The sequence below is a fragment of the Typopeltis vanoorti genome, chromosome 13, assembly GCF_054136105.1.
Source record: "Typopeltis vanoorti isolate ZY-2024b chromosome 13, IOZ_Tvanoo_1.0, whole genome shotgun sequence".
Taxonomy (NCBI): domain Eukaryota; kingdom Metazoa; phylum Arthropoda; class Arachnida; order Uropygi; family Thelyphonidae; genus Typopeltis; species Typopeltis vanoorti.
The window spans coordinates 37883192-37905107 of NC_143561.1; the positions used below are offsets into that span (position 1 = coordinate 37883192).

General features: G+C 35.8%; 1 protein-coding gene across 1 annotated transcript in view; it reads left to right on the forward strand.

The window, feature by feature from the left end:
- The window catches only part of eIF2A (eukaryotic translation initiation factor 2A), a 270564-nt gene that overhangs the window by 190955 nt on the left and 57693 nt on the right, over positions 1 to 21916 (forward strand). The window contains exon 14 of the mRNA XM_090402822.1: positions 13292 to 13393. Within this exon, the coding sequence (XP_090258948.1) occupies positions 13292 to 13393 (102 nt within the window). The remainder of the gene's footprint in view (positions 1 to 13291; positions 13394 to 21916) is intronic.

Below are 21916 nucleotides of genomic sequence, written 5' to 3' on the forward strand. Positions count from 1 at the left end.
TGGAGTTGATTTCACAGTTCCAGAAATAAGGTGCATAGTGGTGTTAAGCTGCGCATCAACCAAATACACATGGGCGCTGTTCAGCCATACGGGTGAGCAGTATTCAGCTGTAGAGTAAATGAGACTAAGAACAGTGCAGCGAAGCGTTGTTGCTGAGGCATCCCAAGTTGTTCCACATAGTTTTTGCAGTATATTGTTTCGTGTTTTTAGCTTGGATGCTGTGTTAATGAGATGTGGTTTAAAAGACAGAGTTCTATCCAAAGCGATGCCCAGATATTCTGTTGTAGCTTAGTTTGTGGTTGAAGTAGACCATGAGTTCTTTCTTAGCCTGGTTATTGTTCAGTTGGAAGCGTGAAACTTCTGTTTTGCTTGGATTTGGGCGTAATCTCCATTTGCTGAAGTATTCATCTAAGACTGCAAGGTCATTTGTTAGTGCATTGTAGTAATATTGGTGTGTCTAGTGCCAATGGGAAACTTGGCAATGCTTTTCCTTGACCAGCTTGTCGATGTTCGCATCAATGTTGGAAGTCGCTATGTGCAGAGTATTCTCGAGATGTTGGTCTGTAATCTGAGTTCTTGTCTTGGACTTCACATGCTTCATTCTGGAGAAGAACTGCTCACATAAGTATATGCTTCCTAACAAAGCACACATCTTCAAAGCATGCTGGCGAAGATTAGGGAATGCTTCCTCAGAAATGTAGTCTTTGTAAAATGTGAGCAAGGGCACATTGAATAATTTTTCTCTCAAAGTAGAGTTGTTTTGGAGTTCAAGCAGCTCCATTGGTACTGAGCCTGGCATTTCAGCAGCATTGACACTGGATGGCATTGAAAATAAATCTAAAGAAGACTGTTGGTTACGAAAATCGCCAAATCTCTCTTCGAATTCACTTCACAACATGGCTAATTTTTGTAGCGTATTCATCAAGAGACGAACAGTTGGACTCAGCGAGAAGCTAAAAATGAGTTGTCTTTTTTTTTTTTTTTGTGAGTTGTGCCTCCCAAAGTTTGAACTTGGCCAGTAAAGCTTTGATGTGATCAAACAGAGTGTGCTCCAGTTGAACTTTGGATTGTAGCTGCATATTTAGATCATTCATATGCAACGAGATGTCGGTCACAAAGGCAAAGTCTGTCATCCACTTCACATCGTTGAATTCTGCAATTGGCTTCCCCTTGGTTTGCATGAACTGCTGTATTTCGCTCCTTAAGTCAGACTCTTTTAAGAACCCTCCCTCTGCTCAACCAACACACACCACTATAATAAACCACATCGCCATGATCCACCACTTCACACTCTTGGGTCAAAAACTCTTGGAATGGACGATGATTCAATCCTCTTGCCCTAATAATGTTGACAGCAGTCACAATAACTTTCATGAGATTCTCATATCCAATAGTTTTCGCACACAAATTCTCCTGATGGATTAAACAGTGGTAATGGACGAAATCTTTTCCTTCTAGTTCCAGTTCTTTCCGTAGCAGCGCAACAAACCCTTTGTTCTTTCCCACCATAGCAGGGACACCATCAGTTACCACACCCTCAAGGTTGGTTAAGCTGAGGTCGAAATGCTGAAGCATTTTCTTGGCAGCTTCAAGAATATCAGTGCCTTTCGTCGTTCCTTTCATAGGTACGAGTGCTAGCAGTTCTTCTGTCACAGTGAATTGTTGATCAGTGTCACAGACAAAGATAGCCAGTTGTGCTGTATCCTTCATATCTGTGCTCTCATCTAAAGCAAGTGAATATGACATAAATTCAGATGACTTTTTTTTTAAAGTTCCTTCAATGTCATTGGCAAGTTCTTCAACACGTAGTGCTACAGTTACCCCAGACAAACTTGGTTTTATAAACACTTCCTTATTATTTTTGGCACAGAATTTCCCCAGCAGCGATGACACTCTTTCACAAACTCACCGTCCAAGTAATTTTTTAGCAATTTTTTCAGCTATTACATAATTTACTTTGACGCATGCTTCGCTCTCTTCCCTCTGCCTTTTAAACATATCCTGCTGGCATTTTAAATCAATTTGGAGACTGTTACTTTGTCCACATGAAGCTTCCCTTGAAGGTGATCGAAATTGGATGCTTGTCTCATAGTGTCAGTTTATATTGTATTCTTTTGATACTGACACTGACTCAAATTAAACACACTGGCTTATTATCGATCGGCACAAAAAAGTACAAATTGGTCCACTTTTCATTAAAAACCGACAAGAATCACTTGATTTACGCCTTTTAATCGTAGACGCCATAGTGATGGAAGGTGAACCAAAAAAATTATCCAAAGTGGTCGTGTAATGGTTATTATCCACTGAATATGTCTCACACTAATGAAAAAAGTATGGCAATGTAAAAACACAATAGGCTATGGCTGACACGATGAACCTGCATGCACTTATACACAAATATCGCACTGCTCACGACTGATTAACTGTGGGTGAGATCCTCTTGTATTTATATGAAAATAACGAAGTATCGAGAACCTTCTAGATGTATCTGGAAGGCACTAGACAGCACACTCGAATGAACTACTGCTTCAGCCATCTACCTGTGACGTTAGTACTAGTACTTAAGTACTGCTTGGTGCTGGTAGATAGCTGAAGAAGCGTGTCTATTTAATATTTATTTTTATAGGATTTTATGTAAAGTATCAAATGCACAGCGTTCCTTGTGAATCTGGTAAGCATCTTACAATTCTAAATAATACTGCAGTATAGCTTAGTGGCCTGCAGGCTTCATTCAAATTATTTTTATTTAATCACGTTTTAATGTTAAGTAGTTATTTTTTCAGAATGGCTCGTGGGCTACAGGCGACCCGTGGGGCCATGTGTTAAAGACCCCCCCTGCCTTAAAGCATGTCGACTCACCATTATGCCATTTTTTGATATGTCACTTGGCCATCTTCTTACTCCAATTTATGCACAGCCTTCCATGCTGAATCTTGTCAAAAGCTTTAGCACAGTTCAAGTGAGGTATCCATTCCCCCTTGTCTAACTCAGCTGTTACATTATAAAATGTGAGCAAATTACTCATAGATAACCCTCCCTTAGTAAATACATGGTGTTTATTGCAAAGTATAAATAATTCTCTGTCAATCCATTTCTGTATGTGATCTCTTACCGCCACTTGATAGGTTGATAGTTACACATATCACTCTTTACACCCCTCCTCCTCTCTTATACAATGTAATTATTGTGTATTCACCCCCCATCCTATAGAATCTTCCATGTGCTGAGATTCAAATTATGAAATAACTCTAGTACTTCTTTCTCATGCACTTGAGTTTCTTGAGAGTGGAGGTAGCATTGAGCTCTGTGTTCCATACATTAGGTTGAATTCATTTTGCAAAATGGGTACTCATTAGTTGAACAATCTCTTCTGCATCTGCCACACACATACTTCTGCATTAACGAGACACACATTACATCTTTCACATTCATTCTTTCTTTTACTTGGAACATAACAATAGAATTCTTTTGGTTTCTGTTATGCTTGCAGAACCAGTTTCTTTTCCCACTTCCACTTCCTGTACAATAATCAACTCTTTTGGCTTGAGCCTAGTAAATTTTATAACCAACATCATTCTTATGCACAGTATTTCTTCCGCATAATCTTTGTCTTAAAAATCTCTTGCTTAATATGATTGCACATCTATTTTGCTTCAGTATTCTTAGTATTCTCCTCAGTTTGTCATAATTTCCTGCTTTATGATTCAGCATGTAATCTTTTCTAAATGGAATATCCACACACTTAGCTACTTCCCACGTCAGCACAGCATGATCACTGTCACCAAGCAGAAGCAGGCAGGACAGTGTTGTCTTTTATTGAAATCACCTTTGACACTAATCGGATCTAATATTCTTTGACTTCAAATTGCTTCTATCACAAGCGCTGCTGATGGAAGTTGTCATGCAATAGCTAAATTCATCTTCATTTTTTTCATGAGATTTTACTGCTACCCAGTCAATCTTCAGATAATTAGTGACCATGATGATTAATTTAGTACCCATTAGGAGATTTAATTGGGATGCATTTCATTATCAGCTGATCCACTAGGTCTGTAGTAACACACCCTGCCATGTATTTGATCTCGTTAGACTCCACCTCACACCAAATAACCTCAGATTCACTGCTACGTGGAAAACTGTTTCTAATATTGCAGTCACAGCTATCTACTCTAACATAGCTCAGATCATCTGATATGATAAGCATTACATCCCCTCCTCTTCTTTCTTGCTTATCCTTCCTAAAATATTGTACCTTTTACATTCATTACCAGGTAGTACATCTACTTCTGAGAGTCAATTCTCACTAATGCCAATATTTTGAGGCCACAACATATTCACTATGGCAACAAGCTCAGCCCCTTTGTTCCTTATAGTTTTGGTATTTGTGTACGGACGTTATCGCCATGCTTTCTTGTATAGTCTGCATGACAGTCGGACAACTTTCAGATTTCTGTTCGTATCTAATTCTTCACGTATGCAGACATCTTTATACATAGTCAATAAGTCCGAAATGGACAAACACATTCATCTTTTCATAATTATTTCCATTATTAAGCATATTCATATCATTAATACAGTTACATAACTTAGTTGCTCTTATGCATGGATTCTCCATATTAGGTCTCCTACCGATAAATAAGTTCTCCAGCTCTTGATACCAAATACTTTTAAGTGTAGGCTGTCCCTCTTATATAAATCCTTTTGTCTTTCAAACTTGCTCAACATATCCAAAAACTTTCAGTCATTCATTCTTTCTACATAACCTACACATCAAATTGTTTGCCAACATTCCCCAACATTAATCAAATAATTTCTTCCTAGCAGAACCACAATCTCTCTTTTGCTGCTTCTCAGTTACATTCATTAATTTTTTTGTTTTTTGTGTCTGGAAAAAAAGTAGTATCAGTCATCAATTGCATGTTTTTATAATCAATTTTATCTACCTTATTCAGTGCACTTTTGTTTACTCATGTTTACCTTTCTCCTTCCATTGCCTTTCAGAACTAGATTGCCTATATGTTCATTTGTTGTAAACCGAAACTAGACTGTGATGCTTGAAAATGTAGTGCATATGCAGTTAAACCAGAAAACTCTATACACTGTTTAGATGTTGATAATTAAGAAGGGATTTTAAGAGTAAAAGTAAATTTTAAGAGTAAATGGAAAGATATTTCAATATCTTCATTCTAAGAGAACTTGAACTTTGAATCGGTAGTGTTATAGAGAGATTTATTCAGAAATATTTAACTAGCAGGTGATAACAACCTATGAAAAAAAAGAGCTTACAAGGCTTCATCTGTATTGAAAACTATTAAACAAAAGGATAGTAAATAGCCATTATTGCATAATTGAATGTAGACTCTAATATGCTTGTGTTTGGCATTTTTAAGTATGGATTCCAGAAAGTCTGATTTAAATCTGAAGAGAGAGGGAGAAGAAAAAACTCCCTCCTATACAGAAACAGATTTAAATCAGATAGATTATTTCTGGAATCTGCCATGGTACTACAACATTCCCCAAACTTTAAATAACTTCAGCTGTCAAAAATCTGGATGACCATTATTTTGAGACCTTCAGCAAGTGTCCATCACTGCACCCATAAAGGGTACCAATTAGGACTGTAGGAGCCCACCTTTTACAATCAGTCTGTGTTTACATTACTGCTTGTGTGCTCATGCTCAGTATTCTTTGTGTCCCTGAAGATGCCTTGGTGACCAAGGTGAAATATTGACTTATTAATATAATTAGCATAACTAGAAATGAAGAAAAAAAACATCTAAAGCTAATAATTAACTAATAAATTTGTTAGTTATAACTGATTGCATGCAGCTATTACTGGCTTTAATATAAACAGACAAAGGAAGATGGAGATTTTGTTGATAACCAACTGCAGAATCTTCTCTCATACAGCTGTTGCACATGCATTGGAAAACTAAGCCTTAGATAAAGCACAAGAATTTAAAGTGGAATAGAAAATACAGTATTTGCCGGCATATAAGATGCACTTTTTTTCCTTTGAAAATAGGTCTGAAAAACTAGGTCCGTCTTATACGCCGATATTCAGTTTTTTATTACTTTTATATCTGGAAATTTTCTCTGTTCTGAGTTATGCGATTTCTTTCTTGCTTCCTTGCAGTGTGGGAGAGCATTCCAGTTACGTAGAGTTCAGTGGATGTGCTTAAAACTGCTTAAAGGAGTGTTTGTACATGTTCATGCAAAAGGCTGGATGGATAGAGGAGGAACGAAGTTATGGATAGCTAAACTTTGGTCTAGGTGCCCTGGTGGACTGTTGAAGAAGCCTGCCCTGCTAGTATGGAATCAGTTTCATTCTCACAGAACAGAAGATGTTAAAAATAAACTCAAGGAATTGATAACTCAGTTAGCTGTAATTCCAGGAGATCTAAGTAGTCAGCTTCAACCTTTAGATGTCTGTATTAATAAACCATTTAAGGGATTTATGAAGGAGAAGCGGAACAGCTGGAAGCAGTCTTCAGATTTTGAGGTTACGCTTCAGATTTTGAGGTTACTAGGCCTCTTCCTTCTTCCATCGGGAAGAAGGAAGAGGCCTAGCATTTCGCAAGTTTGTGAGTAGGTCAAAGCTTCATGGGATGCTGTGAAAACTGAGACATTGGTTGAATCATTTAAGAAGTGTGGCATTAGTAATGCACTGGATGGTACAGAGGACAATTTGTTGTATGAGGACTCAGATTCTGATTTCGAAGAGGTTTCATGTGTGTCTCTTCACTTAGGTCTGGAGATGAATTTCTTGGTTTTGACGAAGATTAAAAGTTGGGTACTCTTTCCTAGTTAGATTATATATTTGTTGAAAGTAGACCTACGTATTACTTTATATTTGAAATATTGTAAATTCATTATAATATTCAGTGATAAAGTTTTTTTCCTAAAAATGTGTACAAAAAGGGGGGGGGGTCTTATATGCCGGCAAATACGGTAAATGTTTCCATTCAAATAATTTCTTAAGTGATAAGTTTCACTGCATACATTTAACATCAGAAGACTGAAAACAAATCCAACCAAGGAAAGGACGAATAGAAATTATGAAGATCATCTCACTAGCATTCTTATAAGACCCAACATCCAGATAAAAGTGAGCTTTGAGTGTTGCTTCATGAAAGAAGAAATCACAAACAACAGTTGTCTTCTAGAGTTATGAGGTATTATTTGTAGGCATGTAATCAAATTTATATTAGATTACTGATGATAGCAAATGTCCTGCCATCTCTACCTGCTTAATCTGTGCATTCAGAAACAAATGCCAGATAGTTTTACTTCCATTGTTATCAGTTGTGTTTAGCATCGAGGAAAAAAATATTACATCATGTTTTACTTGAGAGTATAAGTGATTATCATAAAAATTTCTGGTTTGCTTATTATATGTGATAAGAAAGGTAGGAAGTGTGTTGCCTGGGTATGACAGTGGTGAGATGAGATGGAGAGCAAGGATTTTGAATGATATGTTAGCTGAAATATGTAAGGAGAAAGGAGTACAGTTTTGTTAATGTGTTAAATGAGTTTGAAGGATGAAGTGAACTAAGTAAGAATGATTGACTGCATTTGAGTGGTTTTGGTGTCAGTCGCTTGGAGAGACTGCTGCTGGAAGATAGAGAAGTGAGTACAGAGAATGAATCTGATCAAGTGGGAAGCGATGTGGAAGAGCGGGAGAGTAAGATAGGAGAGATTGAAGAGGGGTTATGAATGAGGAAGTGAGTGGCATGAGTATAGAGAATGGGGTGTGCAAGAGGAACACGGAAACAGGGAGGCTCAGGATGGACAGGGAAACACATGTGTAGACAGGAAAGGAATAGGATGACCTGGGATCAAGAGGAAACAGTTGAACTTGAAGAGGGTTCTAAAATGAATAAGCAGAAAGGGAAATGTCTCCAGTTGAGCATGGAGAAATCACATCAAATTAGTGGTATTAGTGGAACTAGCTGTAGATCCAGGAATGAGCTGTTGTGTTTGTATATAAATGCTAGAAGTAAGAAACAAGACAGATGAAATGGTTGCATTAATTGAGTGTTCACCCGAAAATTGTTGAAATAAATGAGATATATGGTTAAATGATAATATGATTATAATAATACGGTTAAATGAGGACGACATCCTGGCAGGAATAGAGATGAAAGGGGTATGATGTGTTTCATGAGGATAGAAAGGGTAAAAAAGGGAGGGGGGAATGCTGCTGATAGAGAAAGAGTTATGTCCATACAAAGTAGAAATTCAATAGGGAAATAGTACCTGTGGTTTTGAGGCAGTATGGTGTGAGATGGATATTATGTGAGAAAAGGTTATATGTGGAACAACTACAGGTGGGGGGGGGGTGATTATGAAGGGCTCAGGAGACAGCTTGCGGGTGTAGCATGGAATGAGGAGGTAGCTGGAAAAGAAATCATTGCAGCTTGGGGGATTTTCAAGAACTATCTAGTAGAAGCAATGTCTAAATGTATTCCAAGAGTCAGAAGGTTAAATAAGGTAGGTGTACATATAGCATGCGATACAGAAAAAAAGGGCATTATGGAGGCAGCATAAGAGAAACCGAAATAACCAATTCCATGAGGATTACAAAGACCAGGCAAGGCGGATGACTTGGTTGGTAAGGGTAGCAAAAGTAAGGTATAAACAGCAGTTAGCTAATGAAGCCAAAAAGAATCCTAAGGAGTTCTTTCGATAGTAGCCAGCAAAAAAAAAAAAATAGAATGATTATGGAAGTATGACATTGATTGGAGAAAATGGTATAAAGACAGCTGTTGTGAAAGATGTAGTGAAGATACTTAATGAGCAGTTCATAACAGTCTTTCAATCTTGTGAATGTGGAGAGATTGAGAGCAGTTGATGATGGGGAGGAGAGACTGACTGTAAGTAAGCAAGTGGGTTTTGGGGAGTTGAACAAACTAGATGATAATAAGGCTATTGGACATGATGATATATCACCATGCATTCTGAAGGAATGTGCCAGGGAGTTGACACCTGCCTTAACATATTTTTTTAGTATGAGTCTTGCATTGGGTCAAGTTCCTGAGGAGTGGAAGGAGGGCAAGATTGTGCCGCTTCATAAGGGAGATGATAGAACTCAAGCATCAAATTATAGGCCTATCTGTGTGTCAGGTGTTGTAGTTAAGTTGTTGGAGAAACTTGTGAGAACTAGGATCCAGAATTGGGTTGACAACAATGGTATTATCTTGATTTTACTAAGGGAGGTGTGTTTTAGTAATCTACTTACTTATTACAATAAGGTGATGAATTCATTGGAGAAAGGAGTGGGATACACAGTAGTATACTTAGATTTTACAAAGGCTTTTGATAGATTACTGCATAATAAGCTTATAGTCAAACTAGAGCAGATGGAGATGGATATTATTAGATTAGTGCATTGGATCGAAGACTGGCTATCTGATAGGTATCAGCAAGTTGTGTATGGCAGAGCAATATCCAGAAAGTGAAGTCACTAGTGGCGTGCCTCACGGTCTGTTTTAGGGCCATTACTGTTTATCTTGTATATTAATGATATTGGTGAAGATTTGGATGAGATATTCAGTTGTTTGCAGATGATGCAAAGTTGGGAAGAACCATGAAGAATAGAGATGATGTTGTGGCCTTACAAGAAAACTTGAATAGATCCAGTGAATAGGCACAATTTAAAATTTGGGAAGCAAACATGGGATGTAGAATTTATGTTTGGTGAGGATATACTGTTTGAGGTGGAGCGATAGTGGATAAGGATCTGAAATTTAGGGGACACATTGCCAAAATCGTGAGGACAACACAAAGACTTCTGGGAATGATACAGAGGATACTGACATGTAGAAGTAGGCAGAATCTTATTCCATTATATAAGGCTTTGATTAGGTCACACATGGACTACTTTGCCCAGATTTGGTCATCTGGTTTTCAGAAGGGCGAAGAGATGTTGGAAAGGGTCAGAGGCGACTGACTGAAGTAGTTTCTGACCTTTGGAATGTTGAATGAGTTGTTGAATAAAAATTGAAAAGATGCAATTTACAGTCTGGTGGATAGGAGGAAGACTGGAGATATGATAGAGACCTGCAAGTTAGTAAGGGGTTGTTATAGGATCAATGTTGGAGAGGTTCTACAGAAAACAGTGGGAGATCAGGGGAGAACCAGAGGTCATCCCTAGAAACTGTATAAAGAGGGTGTGAGCAGAGGAGCAGGTTTTTTGCATGCAGAGTTGTGAATGATTGGAATGCCTTCCCTGAGAGTGTGGTGTCTGCAGAGAATTTGAGTGTGTTTAAAGCGCAATATGATGAGCTGTGGGTATGATAATAGGACCTCCTACATAAGTCTTTGACTCCATGGGGTCTTGGATGATAATAATAATATACATTTCACAATTTTAGAATTTTTCTTATCTGTTTATAATGCTAGCTTATTTTTCATTTATTATAAAGTAATAATAAATTACTAATGAAAATTCTTTTCTTAAAATTATAATTTAATACAGTGGTATCTCGCTAATCCCAACCTCTTTAGTCTGAACCCTCCAGTAATCCGAACTGCGGTTTGAAAGAAAAAAAGTGTTGTTTATTACATATTATTATTTTGTGTACTGTTATTTTTATTTAATAATTATTATTTATTTTATTATTAGTACAGTATTTTTTTCATACTGTCGATTATATGGTTATACTGGAGGCCTATTTTGATGTATTGTGTGTTCACGTTTGCTTTTTTATACTGTGCAGTATGTACTGTATTGTCGGCATGAATCACAAATATACACAAAAAGAGGAAATTCAAAACGTGCATAATTTGGTTAAATATATAAATCCAGATGATGAAATTTCACAAACAGATGTTACGGACTGGATTTCAGGTAGAACCGAAAGTGAAATCGGTTCTACCTGTAATCCACTGTAACAGTAGATTACTGAACTGTAATCTTCTGTTACAGTACAGTAGCTTTTTTTCTATCAGTTTCTATCATTGATGTACCATTAGAATCTGATTATTTTTGTCTTAAACGCTAGTTATTGTTGTCTCTTGAGGGGAAATTTGCTAATCCAAACAAGCACGGCTTTTATTAGTTCAGATTAGCAAGATACCACTGTATTTAATAAAATTCTCACATTTTGTGAAAGAGGATCCCAAAACCTTTTTTTTTTTTACATCTTTCTCCCTAATGCCTGACCTGCATTTCATTTTAGAAATTATGGACTTTACAACCGTGTTATAAATAACTATTTTAATTTCCCGACGTTCGACCTTCAAATTAAGGTCATCATCTGGAGTACATACAAATATACAAGGACAAGCTGAGTTACATTTCACACAGCATGCTAAAGAGACAATGATTTGATCAACGGTTATTCTACTGGCATGACCTCTAGTGAAAATATAATATAAAAAATTAAAAGAATTATATGTATATGATTAATAAGCCCTGGACACCGCAAGGTTAAAGAAAGATGAGATGATGAGATATAATATATATAAAACATAAAATTAATTATTTAGAAACTGCATCAATTCTATTTAAGATAACATAAGAGAAACATTCTTTCATATAGATAGTTTTCTTACAGTAACAATGATGTCCTAGTTTAACATGACAATTGTTATATTAGATTTAAGATTCTGGATTAACTACAGTCCTGTTCATAGTTAATTCTTAAGGAGAAAGATTCCGTGGGTAGAATATGTGCCTTCCATATGCTTGGAATTTTTAGACCATCATTATTGTTTAGATTGGGGTGGTTGATAAGAATCTCACGGGCTTCCTTAAATTTACGTTCATATCATGTTTTAGTGTGATGTAAACAACTAGTTCTTTTCCAGTCAATTCTATGTAAAGTGTTCGGGGCATGATCAGAAAGGCCAGCTTCACCATACTTATTATATTTAATGTGTAGTTTATGTTCTTTTTGTCTGATAGGAATTGTGCATCCTGTTTCCCCTATATATGGTAGATTACAGGTGCAATAAATACGGTATACTCCAGGTTGGGCCAGCGGAGGGAGTGGGTCTTTGGATGAGTTGAGTAAGCTTTTTAATTTTGCAGGAGGTTTAAAGGTGACTTTGAGGTTGTATTTCTGTAGTATTTATTTTATCTGATGCCCCTTTAATGTAAGGAATGGTTATAGTTTTATTGTAGTCTGGTTTATCTTTGTGTTTTATTGAGGTCTTGTAGAGAATTTTGTTAATAGTGTTTTGACTGTAATAACCATTTTTTTAGGAAAGTATTGCTGATAAATTTAAATTCGTCTTTAAGCGCTTGTTCATTGGAGCAAATCTTCAACCCTGTTTTTTAGGGTATTAATGACACCTAGTTTTTGTGTTGGGTAGTGGTAGGAGTTTATGTGTATATATTGGCCATGTGTTAGTTTCTGGTAAATAGTGAAGGAAAGATTGCCAGAAGGAAGACGTGTGACAAGTGTATCTAGAAACGGAAGTGTGTTCTGCTTTTCAATTTCAGTTGTGAACTGTATGCGTTTGTGTTGTTTGTTTAGGTGGCTAAGGAAAGTGTCTAGTGTCTGGCAGCCATTAGGCCAGATCGCAAAAACATCGTCAACATACCTAAGCCAGACTTTGGTTTTAAAGGAGAAGAATCTATGAACAAAGGAGAGGAATCTAGAGCATGTTGCTCAAAATGTTCCATCTAAAAGTTAGCAATGGGGGGGGGGATAATGGCGAGCCCATGGCTGTGCCTTCTTTTCGTTGGCGTTTTGCCATGCAAAATAACCAGAACGTAATACATGAACAAAGAGTGCCATGATATCTGGAGGGAATTTTGTCCTGTAAAAGGATTGTGTCATTGATTGGGACATTCGTAAACATTACATTAGAAAAAGTTGATTTATTAGTCAGTTTTGATGTCTCTGCCCTTTTTATGAATGTCCCAATCAATGACACAATCCTTCTTTTACTTAGATGTTTGAAATTTTAAGTTAATTTTTAAAATTTCTTCTAGTATTGTTATTCTGTATCATTATTTCATTATTCTCTTATAATTAGTATGTTAATTTAATAATTTATATTTGAAAAATTAATGTTGAAAATATCACGTATTTACTTTTAATTTAAAAATTGGCCTCATCTTCTTTAAGAGGCTTGAAGTACAAGTAACTCAACTGGATTAAATTTGATGCACCGGAGAGTTATGATTTAGTTTGGGTTTCATCCTAATTCATATTTGGTTGTTTCTAAATACAAAGTGTCTTTGTTAGCTTGTGATCTTGTTTTCATTCCCAGTTATTCCTTCCACCAGTTATATTTATGATTAAAAGTAATCACTTTGCATTGTTTTCCATAGTATCCAAGCAAGTGTATAGGCCACCTTCTGCCAGAGGTCAGCCTTCCTCCTTTAAACTTCATGATGATGAACCCCCATCAAATCTTATAAATCAGAGTGGAGGTAAGTTTTTTTGTATACATAAATCTACATTTTTCAAAATGTTTATTTTAAGAGTATAGTTTTAATGGCAATTTATATCCCTATTACAACCATACTTTTTAAATAAACTAACTATACTAAAATACTTTTTTTTTTGTCATTTTCTAGGATTTTCAGAATTTTTGTAATTGATTTCCTTATTTTCTAGCATGTTTGCAGTAAAAGCAAAAACAATGGCTCTTGTCTGGAAAGATGTGAGTTCAGGTCCTGTCTCAAACATAAGAATCTGTATAAGGCTGAAGATAAGTCTCATATGGAGATAGGGAGGTGTTCTTTCTTTCTTTCTTTCTTTCTGGAAACTTGTTCAAATAGGTGCAGTGAGTGTGATAGAGAGATTGGGGGGGGGGCATGCATACTCAGCATCCTGTAGTTTCTGACCAATTTTGTATTATTTGTCTTGTTGACTTTTCAGAATTACCACATACAGAAGAATAAGCTCAGACTGCAAGTAATTTATTAAGTTAATATTGTGTTAGTATGAGGGTTGGTCTTGAATTTTTATTTTACTCAATATGGAATTGCACCTCTCAGGGGACCCTGTAACCCCTAGAGAGCGCGTCCCCTGGGTGGCGGATAGGGGAGCCCACCATGTGTGTGTGTGTATATATATGTGGTGGGGTGGTCCGAATATACTGAATAAGGACTCGTGGACCAACAGGGCCATAAGGGGCAATCATCTTGATTGTAAGGGAAGCAGCACTCACATGGACCCCTAGCTGGATCTATCCTCTCCTTCTAATTTGAGGAAGACCCACTTACTTTAATCTTTCCTATAAGGCCTTATCAGCCAACTCTTCTTACTTTATGACCCTTGTGCTATTAGAGTACTCGAGGGCCATGGGGTCTTTTCATTTCTGGCCTTACAACTATGTCCTCTCTATAAACCTTACTATATTTCTTCTATAATCTACCCTTTCCCCTTCAATATACCCTATTCCTCCTATGGGTTTAAATTCGGAAGAAGGCGAGTTCAGAAGTCTTACGGTAGCAGCCCTACAACTGAACTATTCCATCGTCAAGCTAGTCCCCTGACATGGAGAACATAACCATACTTGTAAGCTGACAGAAAAAGATAATCGGATTGAATCTATGGGAAACGACCCTGGAATGGAAAAGGGAAAACGAAAATGGAAACGACAAAATATAATACACATAGCAAACTGGAATGTAAGAGGAATAGCATATAAAGAAATAGAATTAGACCAGTTATTAAATGAAAGAAATTTTAAAATACCAGTAATCACTGAAACAAAAAAGAAATTAAAAGGAACTATGAGAACTGAAAATTTTAATGTGATATACAGTGGAGTTGACAGAGACCAAAGAGCACAAGCAGGAGTCATGATTTGGATTCATAACTCCCTTTCAAAACAGTTAAAACATTATAAATTATGGAATGAAAGAATAATAGAAGCTAGAATAAAAATAGATAGAGGCTATTTAACAATAATTGGTTTATATGCCCCAGAAGAAGGAAGAGAACAGGATAATATTGCTTTTTATAATCAGCTACAAAACATATATAATAAAATAAATAAAAATGATTACATAATTTTAGCAGGAGACTTAAATGCAAGAATTGGAAACACGAAAATTAATAATAATATAGGAATACATGGAGAACACACTCTAAACAGAAATGGTAAAAAATTGATTGACTTTGTAGTTTATAATAACCTAAAAATAATGAATTCCTTCTATAAACATAAAGACATACATAAATATACTTGGGCAGCAAGAGGATGGAAATCAATATTAGATTACTTCATATTAAATGAAAAGACATCAAAATTTTCACTAGATGTTAGAGTTCACAGAGGATATGAAATAAACACTGACCACTTCCTTGTTAAAATAAAATTAAGATTACCACCTAAATGGCTACAAGTAACAAGAACAGAAAGAAAAATTGAAACATTTGTTTATAAAACTAGACTATTGAATGACACAAAAGTACAATGGCTATATGAACAAAGAATTAACCAGTATCTAGATAAAATAAAACAAAATGAAGAAATAGAAATAGAATGGCTTAATATAAAAACGATACTAAATGCGGCAACAAATGAAAGCTTAGGAAAGACCAAAAAATTCAATAAAAGAAAAAAACTGAAGATCTGGGATGATACAATCAAAGAAAAAAGAAGCCTATCGCAAATGGTTAAGCAGTAAAAGATTAGAAGATGAAATAGAATATAAAAGAATAAGAGCCATAGCTAAAAGAGAAGTCAGAAAAAGACAGAGAATCATGGAATAAATTTGTTTCTAATTTAGAACATGATTTATATAAAATAAGACCCAATGTATATAAGATTTTGAAACACCTAAATGCAGATACCAAAGAAAACATAAAATTAAACACTGAATTGAAATTAGAAGAATTTCTAAATTACTACACAGAACTGTGGACAGACAAATATTTTAAAAAAGATAACTGGCAAACAATTAACGAAAATGAAAAGGAAATAACTGAAGAAGAATTAGAAATCAGCCTGAAAGAAACAAGAAACGGAAAATCACCTGGAGAAGATAAGCTAGGTTCAGAACTATATAAATACTCAGGAACAAGATTCAAAGGAAGACTTATTATTTTTAAATAAAATTTACTCAACTGGTATCCCCCCCAATAGAATGGAATAAAGCAATTGTGATTCCTATCTTTAAGAAAGGTAATAGAGATGACCCTAAAAACTATAGAGGTATCAGTATATTAAATTCCTGTTACAAAATATATAGCAGAATCTTAAATAACAAACTAATGAAATATTCCGAAAACTTTATTTTAGAGGTACAGAATGGATTTAGAAAAGAACGATCATGTATAGACCCAGCCTTCTGCCTAAAATTAATAATAGAGAAAAGAAGAGAATATAATTTAGAAACACATATTGCATTTATTGACTGAAAAAGTATTTGACAAAGTTAAAAGAAACATATTAAAAGAAAGACAAATACCAAATAATATCCTAAAAGCTGTCACAAGTATATATGAAAATAATCAAATACAAATAAGATTAAATCATGAGCTATCATATACAAGAGCGATAAACCAAGGGGTCCGACAGGGATGTCCCCCTCTCAGCAATTCTTTTTAATATCTATTTAAATGAAATAATAATAAAATATAGTAAAAATTTACATCAAGGAATTAAACTTTCACCTACAGTTAACTTAAACACTCTCCTCTTTGCAGACGACCAAATAATTACAAATTCTGAAGATAACTTACAGAAAGCTATTTTAAATCTAAATGAGATATCCAAAGATTATGGTATGATAATATCAACGGAAAAATCAAAAACTATGGCCTTTAAAGGACAAGATCCAGCAAGAACTAAAATAGTATTAGATAACAAGATCTTAGAACAGGTGAATTCATTTAACTACCTAGGATGTATGATCACATATGAAAAAGATATAAACATAAAAATTGCAAAATATTTAAAAATAACAGGAGTAATTAACTCTATATTTAAACCAAACCTAGTTCAAAAACAAACCAAGCTAAAAGTATACAATACATTAGCCCTACCGGTCTTAATGTATAGAAGCGAAATCTGGACAATAAAACAAAAAGACAAAGATTAACAACAGCAGAAATGAAGTTTATGAGAAAAACTGCAAAGTATACCCTATTTGATCACAAAAGAAACGAAGATATTATGAAAGAACTAAACCCAGAACCAGTAATTGAAAAAATTAAAAAATTTAAACATAAATGGATGGAACACGTTCAAAGAATGAAAACAGAAAGATTACCAAAACAAGCCTTAAAGTACAAGCCATTAGGAAAAAGAAAACCAGGATGTCCTCTTAAACGATTCAACGATGACTTCTAAGGCCAGAACAGGCCATACTAGGCCTAAATCCTTGATACGTATGATGATGATGGAATTGCACATTAAACTACAAACAGAACAGAGGCAGTTAATTCATAAAAATTAACTGTCTGTTTTTAGTTTAGTTTCAGATAGGGAGGTCTCATTGCATGCAATAATTTTCACATGCAGGGTTATACTATGTGAAGTATAATGAAAATGACAAAGGTCATATTAGATTTATTTGTGAGCATGGCTAAGAATAGCTGAATTAAAGTGATCTAGGTGGCATAACTTTTGATTGCATCTGGCATTGAGGCCTGCTAAGCAAACTTGCATTCTTCGGTCTTCCTGCTACCTATTGTAATTGGGGGGTGGGGGGTACCAAGGTCTCCCCTTTGGTCATTCACTGCATATCATAGTAGATGGCTTCCTCTTTTCGAGCTACACCACTAATGTAGGAGCAGGGCTCTGTTCCATCACCCACTCCCTTTCTCCTGTACATAAATGATCTATTCTAAATCACCACTGATCCAGTTCACAACTTTGCTGATGGATGGATTCAACCTTCTTATTTGACATCCATGTAGTGTTCAGATGTTCCAGGCTTCAAGATCATCTTCAACCAGTGTCTTAAACATTGATCTCTATCATCCTTCAGTGGAATGAGGACAGTCTGGTCATCTTCATTGCCACAAAATGCAGTCCACCCCCTTTGCGAGAGAAAAGAGATCTCAGCTTCCCCTTTTCTCTCAGTAATGCACAAATTTCCAGATGAGATCATACCTCTTTGCTTAGATTGGCATTTACCTCCAGTCCCTCATGGCATGAGTATATCATATTAGTAGCTTCCTCTGCTTCTAAAAAAACTGGGCATTTTCTTCTGCTCGAGATGTGTTTTTTTTCACATACATTTCAAATTTGTGCACCTAAAAACTCGTTGAAAATTATCAGTGCCCTCCAGAGGAAAGCAGTTTGGTTCATTTTGGGGGGTGGGGGGCAAAGCCAGTCTGTTCAATCGTGATTGTGTCATGGTAGATCTTAAATAGGTTTTTAAAAGGCGTAAGTTAGAAAATGACCTTTCACTGACACATGTTGTTGTTACCGGAAGCGTTGCAAATATTTTTAATAAGTTATAGATGTTAGGATATATCATTTTTTCACACTTTGAAACTGCATCAACGGCATTTTTGCATGGAGCTATTGCAAACGGTTTTTCAAATTTCTTATACCACAACTTGAATTCAGCATTCAAAATTGCTGGATTTGTATAAGGCAAATCACCTGCATAAAATTCACATAATCTGCTTCACATAATGAAAATGTTTTCATCTTTTCCATTTGGTAGAGGAGAAAAAAATATATTTCAAAATGTTGCGGTGCCGAGTGAAACGTTCATGAAATTGAGTCAATATTTAGTAAATAAATGGAATGAAATAGTTCTCCTGAAATACGCTTCTACAGAATCGGCTGAAACATTGGACCTTAATGTTTGTTTTGATGAAGTGACTGAAGTCCTTGGCTTTTTAATGTCAATATTAAGATTATTGGCTTTTATGCATGCTTTATCGTAAATATCTTTAAATGAAGAATCTGGCGTTTCACGAACGGTATTTAATTGAGCCACAACATCAACAAAATTTAGGGCAATTAAGAGGTCACTGTCAGATTTTTGCATTATTTTAGTCAATGGTAAGGTGCACGCAAATATTTTTTGCAAGCTAAATAATCATCATCATCATCATCAAATTCCTGCCATGTACCCTCAAGGGGTGTACAGGATATGACAGTACTACATGAAAAAATTACATCATTACTAACTTCCTATCTACAATTTTCCTCCAAATCAGTCTGTTACTTGTCAAGACTCCAACATTATCAGATCTTATATTTCTATCGTCTAAGGCACTTTGTACCATATCAATCCACCTATATCTTGGTCTTCCTCTGGGTCGTTTTCCTGCCAACCTGGCAGAGAACACTTGTTTTGCTAATCTTTCCTCTCCCATTCTATTTAAGTGACCATACCATCTGAGATTAGCTCTGCTAACGCATTCCTGGATGCTGACAATGTCAAGTTCTTTCCTAATATCCTCATTTTTAATATGATATTGCCATTGATGCCATCTGTTCACGCCTCTAATCTTTCTCAGAACTCTCATATCTGCGGTCTCTAGTCTTTGGTCAAGTGTTTTACTTCTGACCCAGCTCTCAGATCCATAAGTTAAAATTGGTTTGAACACAGTCTTGTATACAGCTAATTTAGTGTTCCGACTAATTTCTTTCTTATTCCATATGAATTTATTCAATTGACTTCCCACGATACCAGCTTTCCCGATTCTGTTGTCTATTTCTATATTTAGTTTACCATCTTCAGTAAAAAATTGTGCCTAAGTAGCTGAAATGTTTTACTTGTTCCACAGGTTCTCCATTCACAACACAGTTGACATTTTCAATGATTCTGCCTATTTTCATTGTCTGTCTTTTTATTGCTGACCTTCATATCATATCTATTACAACAGCTATTCAATTTAGTCAGAGAATCTTGCAGACTTGTAGCGGATTTATTTAGAAGTATAACATCATCCGCATAAAGCAAAGAGCTGACATTAACATCTCCAATTTTGATATCAGGTTTAATACCACATTCCTTCATAATGTGATCCATATAGATAATGAATAACAGAGGGGATAATGTACATCCTTGTCTCACACCAGATTTAACATTAAACCATCTTCCTGTACTTCTTTCAATTCTAACTGCTGACTCACAACTCAAATAAAGACTAAGTATTGCTTGATATAATGCGCCATTGACACCATATAACTGCAGCGTATTGAATAGCTTCTCTCTTGGCACCTTGTCATATGCCTTTTCCAAATCGACAAAACTTAAATACAGATCTTTGTTATATTCCCATGCTTTCTCGACTATTTGTCGTAAAGTGAAGATCTGATCCTGACAGCCTCTATTTGGCCTGAATCCAGCTTGTTCTTCACCAAGCTTTTCTTCCACAATTCTTCTCAACCGTTTCTCAAGTATACTTGCATAGATCTTGCCAGGAACACTCAGTAGGGAAATACCTCTGTAATTCTCACATTTAGCTTTATTTCCCTTTTTATATATGGGTACTATGAGAGCTCTACTCCAATCATCGGGAATTCGTCCCTCTGTCCAGGCTTTCTGAACTATGCAGTGCAGCCACTGTAAGACTCTTATACCACCATACGTCAGCATTTCTGGTCGAATATCATCTACTCCTGCTGCCTTTCCACATTTCAAGCCTTTGATGGCTTTTTCTACTTCAAGTATGGATATGTATTCCTGACTGCATGCCTGGTCAGTGTTTTTTATCACTGTGCTGTCATCACTGCTTGTTTCATTTAGCAGTTTTTCAAAGTAATTACTCCATACTTCAAGGATATCTTTTTCTCCTGTTTTCATTTCACCTTTATCATCCCTAATTCCTTTTACAGCACTCTTTCCTCCATTCCTAAGCTTCTTCAACAACCTCCAGAATATTTTGCCACCTTCTTGATATTTATTTTCTATATTCTTGCCAAAGTCCTCCCATGACTTTTGTTTAGCTAGTTTTACACACTGTTTAGCCTTCTTACATTTGTCTCTGTATTCTGTAAGAGTAAAAGCTGACTTATTTGCCAGGAACTTTTGATATGCTTTCTTCTTTTCCTTCACTGCCTCTTTAACTTCCTGTGTCCACCAGGGAGTTCTGATTTTTTTATCCTTGCACACAACTTCACCACATGTCTCTCTGGCAGAATCAATCAATGTTTCCTTCAGAGTTTGCCACTGAATCTCCAAGGTTTGATTCCTGTTCTCAAACTCTTTCATTTTCTTTTCAATAATATTTCTGTATTTTAGTCTACAGTTCACGTCTGAGAGCTGCTCAACTTTTATTCGCTTTAAAACTTTCTTACATGTTATTCTTTTCAATATGAAATTCAATTTTATCCTGCTCAAGACTGAATAGTGATCACTTCCAATTTCAAATCCTCTGTACACTCTGGTGTCCTGCACCAGGGAGAAAACATCACTATCAACAATAACATAGTCAATGAGACTTTTCTTATTCCTAGCCTCTTCTCTCCATGTGAATTTGTGCACATTTTTATGTTGTAACATGGTGTTAGTAATAACCAGTCCATGTCCTGAGCAGAAATCCAACAGATATTTGCCATTATTATTAGCTTTGCCCTTTTCTCCAAATTTTCCCAAAATATTTTTTTATATCTCACAATCATTTCCTACTCTGCTATTTAGATCCCCAACAATGACCAACTTTTCATTTTTCATTGTGTCAGTGGCTTTTTCTAAAGCTTCAAAAAATTCCTCCACTTCTGCCTTAGTAGAACCTTCTGTGGGACCATAGGCACAAATAAGTCTCATTGTCCAGTTCCCCATTCTCATATTTGCCCACATTACTCTACTTGAGACTGACTGCCATTCAAGAAGATTAGCCTTGTATTTTGTGTTGAATACTATGGCTACTCCTTTTCCTTGATTGTCATTGCCTGAATATAACATTTTGTATTTATTGCTCAGAAAGATCTCAGTTTTGGTCTTTTTTGTTTCAGTCACCCCTATTATGTCGATCTGGTACTTATCTAATTCCTCAGCTAGCTCCATTTCTTTGCCATTCAGGCT